Source organism: Microtus pennsylvanicus, chromosome 1 (assembly GCF_037038515.1).
Source record: "Microtus pennsylvanicus isolate mMicPen1 chromosome 1, mMicPen1.hap1, whole genome shotgun sequence".
Lineage (NCBI taxonomy): Eukaryota > Metazoa > Chordata > Mammalia > Rodentia > Cricetidae > Microtus > Microtus pennsylvanicus.
The window spans coordinates 99,975,190-99,989,950 of NC_134579.1; the positions used below are offsets into that span (position 1 = coordinate 99,975,190).

General features: G+C 49.4%; 1 protein-coding gene across 1 annotated transcript in view; it reads left to right on the forward strand.

The window, feature by feature from the left end:
• Zan (zonadhesin) overlaps positions 1-14,761 on the forward strand; it is an 84,305-nt gene that overhangs the window by 59,227 nt on the left and 10,317 nt on the right. Inside the window, 14 exon segments of the mRNA XM_075974048.1 lie at positions 759-960; positions 1,247-1,464; positions 2,682-2,826; positions 3,248-3,465; positions 4,765-4,906; positions 5,279-5,496; positions 5,895-6,036; positions 6,901-7,118; positions 8,019-8,160; positions 8,549-8,766; positions 9,345-9,486; positions 9,712-9,929; positions 10,651-10,792; positions 10,887-11,104. Coding sequence (XP_075830163.1) covers positions 759-960; positions 1,247-1,464; positions 2,682-2,826; positions 3,248-3,465; positions 4,765-4,906; positions 5,279-5,496; positions 5,895-6,036; positions 6,901-7,118; positions 8,019-8,160; positions 8,549-8,766; positions 9,345-9,486; positions 9,712-9,929; positions 10,651-10,792; positions 10,887-11,104 — 2,583 coding nt within the window.

Below are 14,761 nucleotides of genomic sequence, written 5' to 3' on the forward strand. Positions count from 1 at the left end.
TGTTTGCCTTACAAGTGTGAGGGCCTGAGTTTGAATCTCCAGAACCTATGTAAGCTGGATGTGGTAGCTCCTAGCTTCTACTGGAAACGTGTAGGCTAGCTAGTCTTGTGATTGCCCAGAGACAGCCTCACAACACAAGGTAGAGGGTGAGGACCAATATTACAGGCTATATTCTGACTTTCACACATATCTGCACAAACACTCCAACACACATGAAAACATGCACACAGAGATTTAAAATAAAAGTGAAATGTGCTTCTTCCCTCTGCTTCTGTGAACCTGGGATGTGCCTATATTTTTATTTGTTTTGTTTTTGTTTTTTGAGACAAGGTCTCTCTCTGTAGTCCTGACTGTCCTGTAATTTACTATTTAGACAAGCAGGTCTTGAACTCACAGAGATGCGCTTACTCTGTCTCCTGAGTGCTAGGAGTGAATGAGTGTGCCACCACATGGATGTGCCTGTCTTCAGAACTGACTGTAGAGTGTGAGGGCTGCCCATGGCCTGTCACTGAGAACTCTAGGCAGGCTGTCCATAACTGACCATACCTCCAGCTCTAACTACCAGACTCCAGGCAGGTGCTGTGCCTCTAAGGTACACCCACATCCCCTTATGCAATTATTTTTTCAAAGATTTTCCACCCGTAGTTTGCTGACTCAGTAGATGCAGTGAGAACAAACCTACATACCTAAACCTACATAAAGAAGCTGTCTCCTTAGAGCTGTCCTCTTCCTCAGTTTTCTTCTCATGGCTTCTGCAGGCAGGCAAGACCTGGCTCAACAAAGACTGTACCGAGAGCTGCAACTGCATGGGAGGGACTGTCCAGTGCAGGACTTTCCAGTGCCCCCTGGGGACTGACTGCAAGGACAGCAATAATGGCAGCTATAACTGTGTCAAAATCAGTAAGAGGGTCATCATGGGGGAAGGTGGGGAGGGTGTGCTCATGACTGGAGGGATGAGAGGCAGGGCAAGAAGGAGCTTAGCCCGTGGGCCTCAGAGGTTGGGCGAGAGTCTGTGGACCTTTGACTCTGCTGAGACCCTTCTCATTGCTGCTTTCTCAATGGTTAGTCTTGCCCACTTAGTTGGGAGATCCATTCTTACTTTTTTTAAGGACTTGACACACACCCCATGTTCAGTAAATATTTTCAAAATTAATAACAATAGGAAAAAAAATCCTGAAGCTCTGTGGGCCATTTCTCCGCTTCCTTAGGCCCCATCCAATAACCCCAATCTCCCTCCACCCCATAGCTCTGCAATGTCCTGCCCACAGCCGCTACACAAACTGCCTTCCCCCATGTCCACCTTCCTGTACTGATCTGGATGGCCACTGTGAGGGCACCAGCCCCAAAGTCCCCTCCACCTGCAAAGAGGGCTGCGTCTGCCAGCCTGGCTATGTACTGAATAACAACAAGTGCGTGCTCCAGATGCACTGTGACTGCAGAGACGCCCGGGGTGACCTCATTCCGGTGAGTAGGTGTGGAGAAGATTGGGAGTGCTAGCTCAGTGGGTCAGTTGTTCTCTTGTGCAAGTGTGAGGACCTGAGCTTGAATCTCCACAACTCACTAGAGATGGGCAGTTACCTGTGTCTGGAATCCCATTACTCTACCAAAACATGGTGGGCCGAGAAAGGAGAACCCCCAGAACTGCTTTGGCATGTGGGCCAGCACTCACACACGTGAACACACACACGTGAACACACACGTGTGAACACACACACACTGTACAATCTTTAAAGAGATTTATTCATATTTTATGTGTGTGGGTGACTGCATGTATTCATGTATATCATTTGGGAACCTGGTATCCACAGAAGCCAAAAGAAGGCATCAGATTCCCTGGAACTAGAGTTACAGGAGTTGTGAGCAGCCTTGTGGGTACTGGGAATTGAACCCAGGTCCTCCACAAGGCAGCGAGTGCTCTTAACAGCTAAACAATCTCTGGAGCCATATAAAACTTTTTTTATCTAATTCCTTCTGGAATGCTCCTGTCTGTATGTCTGGCCCTTGAGTTTGAAGGATGGTCAGGTTCTGGCACAGGCTAGGCAAGTGCTCGACTCCTAAACTACACCTCCAGTGCATCAGTGGAAGATTCTACCACTGAACCCCACCTCCAAACCCTCATTATAAACTCTAGACAGGGAGATGGCTAGAGGAGAGATGGCTAGATGGAGAGATGGCTCAGAGGTTAAGAGCACTGGCTGCTCTTCCAGAGGTCCTGAGTTCAATTCCCAGCAACCATATGGTGGCTCACAACCATCTGTACTGAGATCTGGCGCCCTCCTCTGGCGTGTGGGCATACATCAAGGCAGAATGTTGTATACATAATAAATAAATAAATCTTTAAAATAAATAAATAAACTCTAGACAGTAGTTATACCTGCTGAGCCACACCCCAGCCCCTCACTGAGGGAATTCTAGGCTGGTGAGTTGTGTGACTGAGCTAGTATCCTTAGAGGTCCCTACTGAGGATTTAGGACCATGATCTACCAATGAACTGCTAATCCTCCTTCCCCATATATTTCTCTGTTCAAATATATTCCACCTATGGCTGCTTGACTCAATAGATGTGGAACTTATGGATGGATAGGGAGGGCAGATTGAAGCTCTTCAGACAGGAGGTGAGGTTGTGTCCCTGGAACAGCCTCTCTGTCCTCACTCCCTTTCTCTTCCCATGGCTTCTGCAGGCAGGCAAGACCTGGCTCTCCAGTGGCTGCACCCAGAGCTGTACCTGCATGGGAGGGGTTGTCCAATGTCGCAGCTTCAACTGCCCCCCAGGGACTCAGTGCCAGAATGGCCCAGATGGCAACATTAACTGCACCAAAATCATCAGTAAGAGGGCAATGGGGATGGTAAGGAGGGTGTGCTTGTGGCTGCAGGGATCAGAGACAGGGCAAGGAGCATAGGTAGTCTCTGGCTTCAGAGGCTGGTCATAAGAACTAGCACAATACAGAGGAATTTGGGGGCCCCACTCTGAATTGCATCCCTTTTTAGTGCTAGTCTCTTTAGTACTAGGTTCCCACTGACTTGGGAGATATATTCATTTGTTCTCTCCTCAGGGCTGGCACCCAGCGCATGATCAGCAAGTGCTGGGTGAATCGCAAAGGAAAAAAAAAACAAACCAAAAAAAAAAAAGCAGACAGCACAAATTGTGTTGGTCATTTGGTCACTTATCCTAGCTCAGTTTCTGCAGCCTCTGTGTCTTTGGGCCCCTCTGTCCCCATCTGCTAACACTACTCTCTCTCCTTCATAGATGTGAAGTGCCCCGCCCACAGCCGCTACACCAACTGCCTTCCCTCCTGTCCACCTTCCTGTTCAGACCCAGAGGGCCTCTGTGGGGGCACCATCCCAAAAGCCCCCTCCACCTGTAAAGAGGGCTGCGTCTGTAGATCTGGCTTTGTGCTGCATAACGACAAATGTATACTCAGAATTCAGTGCAGCTGTAGAGATGCCCAGGGTATTCTCATCCCGGTGAGTGTGTGCCAAGTGTAAGCCTGGTGGACCTGGGCAGATGGCTCAGTAAGGACATGATTGGAATCTCTACAGCCCGGCGAACTGATTGCCAGAGGCCTTTATGTCATCTCAGGGTTTTATGTGAGATGGGAGGTAGAGATAGGAGAATCCCCAAAATTTAAGGGCTTGCTAATCTGTGTTGTCTGATATCTGAATATGGGATGAAAGGTGATACCAACACCCAAGATTTGTCCTCTGACCTCCACACATACGTGTGCCATCGTTAAATAGAGAGACACAAAGATTAGTTTTTTTAAAAAGTAGGGGCTGGAGAGATGGCTCAGAGGTTATAAGAGCACTAACTGCTCTTCCAGAGGACCTGGGTTCAATTCCCAGCACCCACATGGCAGCTCACAACTGTCTGTAACTCTAGTTCCAGGGGACTTGACACTGGTGGCAAAAGCACATAAAACAAAAGTAATTAAAAAAAAAAGTAGTGTACCTGGAACTTGGCTCCAGAGATAAAGGCACTTGCCTATAGGCCAAGTCAATTTCTTGAACCTATGTGGTGGAAGGAGAGAAATGACTCCAGCAAGCTGCCTTCTGATGACCATGTATGTACATGTGTGTGCACACACAAAGAAAAATATAAATGTAAAATTTTTTCAGAGTGAGATTGGTAGCTATTTCTCTTTCCCTTTGCTTTTGTCCATCTGGGGTTCTCCTGTATTTATGGCTAATCCTGCAGTGTGAAACTTGGTTGTGTATGGCACATGCTATGTATGTGTTCTATCATTTAACCACACATTCCCTTACATGTTCATCACTTGGGGATTCAAGGCAAATACTGAAAAGCCTTGCTCTGTAACTGAGATATGCTCCCAGACCCCTACAGGAAATTTCTTAGCCACAGTTCTACCACTGAGCCACATCCCAGCCCCTCACTGGGGATTCTAGGCAGGGGCTCTACCACTGAGCCACACCCCAGCCCCTCACTGGGGATTCTAGGCAGGGGCTCTACCACTGAGCCACACCCCAGCCCCTTACTGTGGGTTCTAAGCAGGTGCTCTACCACTGAGCCACATACCTATCCGTCATCTGGAGATTCTAAATAGGCACAATCCCACTGAGATATACCAAAATTCCCCGTTGTAATAGTTTTTCCAGTATTTTCCACCTGCGATTGGTTGTTTCTATAGAATGAAACCTGTGGACAAGGAGGACAAATGTGAGCCCTTCAGACAGGGCACAAAGTTGTCTCCCTAGAACTTCCATCTCTAGATGTCTACTTCTTTTTTCTCTCCATCATCTCTGCAGGCAGACAAGACCTGGCTCTCCAAAGACTGTACCCAGAACTGTACCTGCATGGCAGGAGACATACGTTGCTGGAATTTCCAGTGTCCCACTGGGACTCACTGCAAGGACAATGATGATGGCAGTCATAATTGTGCCAAAGCTGGTAAGGAAAATGGAGAGGGTGTGTTCGTGGCTGGTGGATCAGAAATAGAACAAGAAGGAGCTGTCTGCTGGGCCTGAGAGATCAGGATACTGAGTACCACAGTGGGGAGGTTTCTGGGGGCCCACAGCAGGGTCTCCTCTCAGCTTTCGTCTCCTAGTCATTTGGCTCCCACACTGACTTGGGAGACCCACTCTTCTTACTTTCTTCTCTCAGGACTTGGCACAGTGTATGCTCACTAAGGGTGTGCTGTATGGATAAACAAAGAGGAAAAATCACAAGCTCTTCTTGCCCTGTCCCGCGTAGTTTCTTTAGTCCCTACTTCCTAGGCTCTCTGCGCCCCGTACACTGACTTCATATCCTTCCACCCTGTAGCTCTGCAGTGCCCAGACCGCAGCTACCACACCAGCTGCCTTCCTTCCTGCATCCCATCCTGCTCCAACCTGAACGAACACTGTGAGGTCACCAGCCTCAAAGACCCCTCCACCTGCAAGGAAGGCTGCCTCTGTCAGTCCGGCTTTGTGTTCAACAGGGACAAGTGTGTACCCAGAATTGAGTGTGACTGCAAAGACTCCCAAGGTGCTCTCATCCCGGTGAGTGAGCTTAGAGTCTGGGACTGAGGTCTTCCTTCTTCCCCTGTTCTGTGTGCCTGGGATGTACATGACTATATCACTGGCCCCGGGGATGTTCAGATCCCGGAACATAGGAGCGTGCTCTTCCATTGAGCCATATTCCAGCCCCTCACTGGGGGATTCCAGACAGGTAATCTGTGGCTAAGACCTGTTCCCACCTTCTTCCTAGTGAAGGCTACATAGGCCCTCTCCCACCAGGCAGCTCCAGATACAATTTTCCCCTGGTTCTGTACTTAGCTGACTTAATAGCCTGCGGTTAAGGAGGGCAAATATAAGCCCTACAGACAGCAGGCTAAGCCTGTCTCCTTACAGCTGGCCCCTTTGTCCTTACTTCCTGCATCCTCCTGTGACTTCTGTAGGCAGGAAAGACCTGGATTGCTGCAGGCTGTTCCCAGAGATGTACCTGCATGGGAGGACTTATTCAGTGCCGGGACTTCCAGTGCCCTTCAGGAACTCAGTGCCAGGACATCGAGAATAACAGCAGCAGCTGTGCTGAAATCAGTAAGGAACCTCGAAGGGAGATGAAGAGACTGTCCTCATGCCCGGAGGAAGCAGAGGCAGGGCAAGAAAGCGCCCAGGCCCCTCCCTGGGCTCGGGAGTTGAGGAGCTGGAGGAATAACATGGTGGGAAGGGATTCTGGAGACTGTGGCTAGGCTGTGTCCTTCTCAGTGTCAGTCTCCCCGTGGTCATGTCACGGTTCATTTCTGTTGCTGGGATACCATGTGCTGTGACAAAAAGCAGCTTGGGGACAAAGGGCTTCTTTTGGTTCACAGTTCCAGCCCATCACTGTGGGGACTTAGAGAGGTAATCACAGGAACACAGACAAAGGGCAGTGCATGCATGCCTGCTCACTCGCATTTAGCTAGCTTTCTCTACTCTATACAACCCAGGGCCAAACCCAGGAAGTTCTGCTATCCACAGTGGGCTGAATTTCCTATATCAATTAATGTAGTCCAGACGGTTCCAGTCTGATCTGGACAAGACTTATTACAACTCTTCCTAGATAATTCTACATTGTGTCAAATTGATAATTAAAACTAACCATCAGAATAAGTGTCCCGTGTTACCCTGGGAGATCTGCCTTTTCTTACTTTTTTCTCTTAGGGATTACCACGTAGCCCACATCAGTAAATGTTTACTGAACGGTCCCTTCCCAGTGCTAATCTCTTAATAGTTTCCCATACTGAGTTGCGGAAAACCATTCTTATTTTCTTTCCTCGGGGCTTGGCACAGAGTCCATGCTCTGCTGAATGAATAACAATGAATGAGTTCTGTTAGCCACTCTGCCCGTCCTTGTTTCTCTAGTCCCTGCTTCCTAGCCCACCCCATCCTCTCCACTAACCTTGTTCTCCCTCCACTTCATAGCTGGACAGTGCCCAGCTCACAGTCGCTATACCAGCTGCCTTCCCTCCTGTGTGCCTTCTTGCTTGGACCCCGATGGCCTCTGCAAGGACACCAGCCCCAGAGCCTCCCCCACTTGCAAGGAGGGCTGTATCTGTCAATCTGGCTACATACTGAGCAGTGACAAGTGTATTCCCAGAACTCAATGCAGCTGTAAAGATGCCCAGGGTAACCTCATCTTGGTGAGTGGGCCTCTGAAGTTGGGTGGGGGGAGGTTGAAGCTGAAAATGTGAAGAGGATCTGAGTTCTTTTTGTTGTTCTTGTTGTTTTCCAAGACAGGCTTCTCTGTGTAGCCCTGACTGTCCTGGAACTCGCTCTGTAGACCAGGCTGGCCTCGAACTCACAGAGATCCACCTGCCTCTGCCTCCTGAGTGCTGGGGTTAAATATGGGTGCCCCCACGCCCAGCTGAGGGTCTGAGTTCTAATCTTCATTATTCATGTAAACTGAATGCGATAGCCTGTGTCTATACTCCTAGGGCTGCACTGAGCAATGGGGAGGGACACAGCAGAATCCTTTGAAATTTGGGGGCCAGTTAGTCTTCTGTATCCAGAGGTAAATGACAACAAGGGTGAAGGCATGTCTCATTATAAGGTAGAAAGTCATACCCAGCACCTGAACTTGTCCTCCTGCCTCCACATGTATGCACACCTGCTCTCTCACGCAAGAACATTCACACAAGCACTAAGATTACCTACCCCCCCCCCGAAAAAAAAGTTAGATTGTTGATGACCTTTTCCTTTTGTCTATTTCCCTCCATGTTGGATAAATCTGTCTGTATGTCTGGCCCTGGTTTGTGAAGATCAGTCAGGGCCTGGAAAATGCTAGACAAATGTTCTCTGAGCATCTTAGCTAGCCCCTCTTTGAGGGATTCTAGGCAGGAGCTCTACCACTGAGCCACACCCCAGCCCCTCACTGGGGGATTCTAGGCAGGTGCTCTACCACTGAGCCACTCTACCCGTAAGTTCAGATGCAGTTTTTCTCACTCTAGTAGTTGACTCAGTAGGTGTGGAACTTGCAGATTAAGCTTGGTTCCTTAGAATCATCCTCTCCTCACTTCCTTTCTCTTCCCTGGCTTCTGCAGGCAGGCAAGACCTGGATCTCCAGTGGCTGTACCCAGAGCTGTGCCTGCATCAATGGGGCCATCCAGTGCCAAAAGTTCAGCTGCCCCTCGGAGACCCACTGCCAGCATAGTGATGATGGCAGCAGTAACTGTGCCTCCAACAGTAAGGGAGCTACTGGGAAAGGTGGTGAGGGTATACTCTTTACTGGAGGAATCAGAAGCAGGGCAAGAGGAACCTAGTCTCCTGGGCCTTAGAGATGGGAGGTAGGCGCTACCACAGAGGGGAGGGGTCTGGGAACCCACAGCAGGGCCTCTGCTCAGTGTTCGTCTCCCAGTGGTTCAGCCCCATGTTGACTTTGGAGGGCCACTCTCTCAGGAATCAGCACAGTCCATGCTCACTATGCGTTTGCTGAATGAATGAATAATGAAGGGAGGGGAAACCCACAAACAAACTGTGTTGGTCATTCCTCCTAGCCTGGTTTCTGAAGCCTCTGCTCCCACCATCATTCTCAGGCCCTCTCCACTAACACCACGCCACTTCCATCTGACAGCCTTTCAATGCCCAGCCCACAGCCACTTCACCAACTGCCTTCCTTCCTGTTTACCCTCCTGCTTGAATCCCGATGGGCGCTGCGAGGGCACCAGCACCAAAGTCCCTGCCGTCTGCAGTACAGGCTGCCTCTGTCAACCTGGCTACGTGCTGAATAATGACGAGTGTGTGCCCAGAATCCAGTGTGGCTGCAAAGATGTCCAGGGTACTCTCATTCCAGTGAGTGAGCGTGAAAAATGGGATTAGTGGGGGGGTGGTGAAAACTTCAGTTCAAGTCCCCATAATCCATTTAAACTGGGCACAGTGGTTTGTAATCCCAGAGCTCCTGCCGAAATATGGAAGGTACAAACAGGACAACCCTCAGAAAGGTGCAGGCTAGACAGTCTGGGGTACATAGTAGTGAGCATCATCCAAACCAAGATGGGAGAGAGAAAGAGAGAGGGAGGGAGAGACGGGGAGAAAGAGAGAGAGAGAACCTGTTCTGGTGCAAAGTAGAATGAAAGACCAACACCTGAGAATGTCTTCTGCCCTTCAGGAGTACATGCGCACCCACACATGCGTGAACACAAATGTGCGTGCGCACACAAACACATTTCTGAAAGTGGTCTTGGGAGCCATTTCCCCCTTTTATCTGTCTTGTTACGTGACGCTCCTATCTCTATGGCTTGCCCTGGAGTTGAAGGGTAGTCAGTTCTTGGCATATGCTGGACCAGTGCCCAGCTGCTACTCTGTCCCCTTGCACTGAGCGACACCCTCTGCTGTTCACTGGGGACTTCGTCCTCTTGTGGCTTCTACAGGAAAACAAGACGTGGATCACTGGTGAATGTACCCAGAGCTGTACCTGCAGAGGAGGGACTGTCCAGTGTGATAACTTCAAATGTCCAGCAGGGTCCAATTGCGAGTACAATAAAGATGGCAGCAGAAGCTGTGTCACCAGCGGTAAGAAAGCCATGGGGGAAGGATCAGAGAGAGGACAAGAAGGAAGGTAGTTCTCTGGGGGACACACAGTCCATCCTCAGTAAATCTTTGCTGGATGAATAACAAAAGGGGCAGAGGAAGCCCTCAAGTTTCTTAGTTGTTCTGCCCACCCTGTTTAACGTGGCCTCTGCTTCCTTGGGCTCCTCTGGTTCTCTGCACTAATGCCACTCCCTTTCCGCCACAAAGCTCTGAAATGTCCGGCCCGCAGCTTCTACACCAGCTGCCTCCCATCCTGTCTACCTACCTGCTCGGATCCAGAGGGCCTCTGCCAGGGCTCCAGCCCCAGGGTCCCCTCCATCTGCAAGGAAGGCTGTATCTGTCGATCTGGTTACGTGCTGCATGACGACAAGTGTGTGCTCAGAATTCACTGTGGCTGCAAGGATGCCCGGGGCAACCTCATCCAGGTAAGCAGGCCTGGAGACTGCCATGAGGGAATGGGAGTTGGCTCCGTGAGTTGCTCTGTAAATGTGAGGACCTAAGTTGAGTTCCCACTACCCATGGAAGCTGGGTACAGCTGTCTGTGACCCCAGTTTTCTTATGATAGAAGAGGTGACACCTCAGCATGGATGTATGCCCATACTCTCATACACGCAGGCACACCCACGCACACCTAGATTTTTAAGGTTAGGATTAGAGCTTCTTTCTCTTTGTCTCTCTGGATACTCTTACTTATATGGTTAGCTCCGGGGTTTGAAGGTTTTAGAGTCTTGGCACGTGCCAGGGGACTGCTCTGCCACTGAACCACATGTCCTAGTGTTCAATGGAGGATTCTAGACAGATGTTCCTCTGCTGGACCATACCTCTAACACTCACTGGGGGATTCTAAACAAGCACTATACCTGCCACTGGGTACCGCCAACATTTCACTAAGAATTCTGGGCCAGTACTCTAACTACTACTGGGTCACACCCCCTGAGCCATGTTCCCATCCCTCACTGAGTGTTCTAGTCAGGCTCAGTTATGCCCACAATCCCAGTGGCAATTTAAAAAGAATTTTTTTGTCATCTGTAGTTGGTTGACTCAGTGGATATGGAACCTGCAGATGCATAGGGCATATGTAAGACCCTTGGACAGAAAACTAAGCTCTATGTTCTCTCTTTCTTTCCCTTCTGGTGACTTCTGCAGACCGGCCAGACATGGATCTCTACTGACTGTACCCGGATTTGTGCGTGCAAGGAAGGACTCTTTCAGTGCCAGAACTTCCAATGCCCCTCAGGGACCCACTGCCAACAATATCAAGACAGCAGCAGTAACTGTGTCTCCGATAGTAAGGGAGCACATGGGAAGGGAAGGACAGAACCAGCTCATGGCTGGAGAAATCCGAGGCATGGCCTGAGCCCCATTCTTCTTCCACCCCACAGCTCTGAAGTGCCCAGCCAACAGCCTCTACACCGGTTGCCTTCCCTCCTGTCTGCCTTCCTGCTCCAACCCAAATGGCCACTGTGAGGGCGTCAGCCCCAAAGACCCCTCCACCTGCAAGGAGGGCTGTGTCTGTCTACCTGGCTACCTGCTCAGTGAGGACAAGTGTGTACCCAGAAACCAATGTGGCTGCAAAGATGCCGAGGGTGACCTCATCCCAGTGAGTTGGTGTGGATCCTGGGATGGCGGGAAGTGGGGGGCAGGCACCCTCTGCCTTTCTCAGCCTTGGATGCGCCTGTTTATATGGTTGGCCCTGGAATGTGAAAGCTGGTAGACCTTAAAATGAGTTTTAATTTTTGTTTTTTCATTTTTCAAAGATAAGGACTCCTGTAACTCAGGCTGGTCTCAAACTCACTGCATACCTGAAGATGGTCTTGCACTCCAGGTCCTCCTGCTTTGACTTTTGGAGCACGGGGATGACAGGCTGCCCCACCATGCCTGGGTTATGTGGTGCCTGGGGTGGAAGCCAGGGTTCTGTACATCATAGGCAAGCATTTTACCAACCGAGCCACATTCCCAGCCCTCATAGATTGGGAACTGTGTCAGGGAATCCCCGCAGCTGAAACCAAGGTAGAGGGTGACCAAACAGGAAGAACTTTGCTGCTCCATTTCCTCCTACAAAGCCCAGTGACCTGACTTTGATCCCAGAAACCACAGGAGAATGGGCTACTGAAAGAAATGTCCTCTGGCCACCCCTCCCACACACATATGCTATGGCATCCAATGCTCAAAATAAGTATTTTTTTCTATTTTTTGAAAGTCAGATGTAGTATTATTTATTTGTAATCCCAGCATTGAAGAGGTGGAGATAGGCAGATAGATCTCCGGGGCTCACTGGCCAGCCAACCTAGCCTACTTAGCAAGTTCAAGACTTAATGAGACACCCTGCCTCAAAGAACAAGGTGAACAGTTCCTAAGGAAAAACTTGTCCTTTGGCCCTCCTCTACACATGCACATGCAGATATGTGTACATGCACACACACACATGAACACATGCATTCACACACATACATCCACACACAAGTAATAAGTAAAATACATAGTACTGATATATCTTCCTATTTGGTTTAAATAATTCTACATGAGCCGGGCGGTGGTGGCGCACGCCTTTAATCCCAGCACTCGGGAGGCAGCGGCAGGCGGATCTCTGTGAGTTCGAGGCCAGCCTGGTCTACTAGTGCCAGGACAGGCTCCAAAACTACAGAGAAACCCTGTCTCGAAAAACTAAAAAAAAAAAAAAAAAAAAAATTCTACATGAATTATAATAAGACTATGTAAAGTTATACAAATTGTTGGGAATATTTCCTAACCAAGCCACTCTGCCAATGCAAAATAATCCCAATCAAACCAAATCAGACCAAATTAAAAGATATCCAGGTTTAATTAGACACCTGCACTCCTGGGTGGCCCAGAGGGGAACAGGAAGTCGCCAATGCGACCACCAGAGAGGAAAAGGGAAAACCTCATGTTTATTTTCTGGGGAACAATCTAAATAGCCTGTGGGAGTAGTCTTGACCTTTCTTGGGGAGGGGTCAAGGATTGGTGGGCTACCTTGACCCTTCTTGGGGAGGGGTGAAGACTGCTTGTATAAGGGGTGACAGCAAGCTAAGGTGATATTTATGACAAACATTTTAGGCTCTCTTTGGAAAAAGACTGGCACTGTCTTACTTGTTGATGTTGGTGAGGCTGGACCTCCATGGTGTGACATAGAGGACGAGCCCCCATGGGGGCATTGTGATTTCTAGTGTCCAGGTTGCTGGCAGATAGGGCGTGGCCCAATGCAATATTGTGCCAAATGGCCATTTAGAACACCTTTTTTTTTTTGGATTTTCGAGACAGGGTTTCTCCGTAGCTTTTGGTTCCTGTCCTGGAACTAGCTCTTGTAGACCAGGCTGGCCTCAATCTCACAGAGATCCACCTGCCTCTGCCTCCCGAGTGCTGGGATTAAAGGCATGCACCACCACCGCCCGGCTAGAACACCTTTGAAGCAGCTTACTGGCAAGGTTGACTTAAGCTGAGCTCTGCTGGGATGGAGCCTTGTGGTTGACTTCCCATATCCCCCTTCCTGGAGTCCTGTTGGCCTTAGGGCAGCTGCTACGGCTTGGGCCTGGAGCGTAACAGCCTCATCTGTCAGGAAGACTCAGCTTTCTCTTCTGGGGCATTAAAAACTTTAAAGGCCATTTTCACCAATTCTTGTATAGGATTTAACTTTTCTCTAATATCTGGTGCTGACTGAGAAATTAAATGGGTAGCTAGGACCATGGCTCCTGCGGGGGAGGCTAGATCCAGCCTTGTATATTGGACCATGCTCTCTTGTAACCTATTTTAAAAAATGGCTAGGTTTTCGTCAGCTAGCTGTGTGATCTCTTGAAGTTTGTCAAAATTAACTACTTTTTCTGAGACTATTTCCATACCCTGAAGGAGGCAATGAACCACGATGCCCCGCCTCTGTCAACCACTTTGGCCAGGTTGGTAGTCCCAGTGTGGTTCTGTGGCTGGCACAGCCACTTCCCCCACAGGGACCATACAGATGAGTCTGGTCTGCATACTGTCTAGATGCTGCCTGAATTCTACTTCGCTCCTCAGGAGTGAGAGTAGAAGCCTGCCAGGTTAGATCGTAGGCCTGGGACAGACAGTGAAACTCTTTCATATAAGCAGACGGATTAGCAGAAAAGGAACCCAGCTGCTTTTCTCTCTGAGGAAGATCTGGAAGAGAAAAGGGAACATGGACTTTAATAATGCCATTGGCTCCTGCTACTTTCCAGAGAGGACAGAGAAGGACAGGCTTATGGTGGGATCTGGTATGAAAGAAGACCAGGGAGGATTGGGGGAGTCAACCCATTGTGCAAAGGGGGTCCGAGGGTAGGAAGATGCGGTGGAGGGGGGCGGAGAAGGTGGGTAAGGGGAAAGTTGACCTTGAACTTCAGGTTTGGCTAGGGAGGGAGTAGGTGAGGGTGACTAGGGAGAGGAATATGAAGGATGTTGCTCTATAGGGGATTGGGAGTAGTGAGGGTTCCAGGGAGTAGGTGAGGGGCCAGTGCCTCTGGCTGCATGGTCAAGGCCTAGCTATCGGGATCCCAGTTCCAAGATGACTGGAAATCTGGAGGCACCGTGAACCTAGCAACAAAAACTGGTGCTGCAAGACACTGGCTACTGAGGGAGGGGCAAGAATGCATTGCCCAAAAATCGTGAACACGAGAGAATTCTGTCCATTTGTCTCCACAGCAACAAAAATTTTCTAGGTCTTGAAGGACAGTAAACTCAAGGCTTTTCTCTGGTGGCCATCACGTCCCATTGTCAAGATCGTAGTGAGGCCAAATCTTAGTGTATAGAGAAATTAGCCGCTTGGGACAGATTGAATCAGACAGATTTATAAAGACTTTTTAAGAGGCATTCCAGGGGCCATAACGAATCTAGCTTTGAATTGCAAGCGCCCGTTTTAAAAGTCTATGCCCAGTTGTGTGGCTCAAGTCTATCACAGTGTGTCCACTGAAATAACTCTTGAGCCCAAACAGGGCTGTGAAAATCAATTGTCAGGCGTCCCTGCACAAACAAAATTCACCTCAGCGAAAGTCTCAGCTTTCACCACGTGGGCGAGGCTTTTGGCGCGGACCGCATTTTCCACAAAAGCCTGAAAATCAAGAAAAGTAAACACAAACAAAACCCTAGTAGTATAGGCAAGAAAAAGATACTCACTACAATGAAGCCTATCTAGCCCGGAGCCAAATTTAGCCTGGCGGAGAGCTGAGTCGGGGGAGGATAAGGGCGTTTCCAACACGTGGCTGTGGACCTGCGGGGAAAATCAACCCCTTGGTGG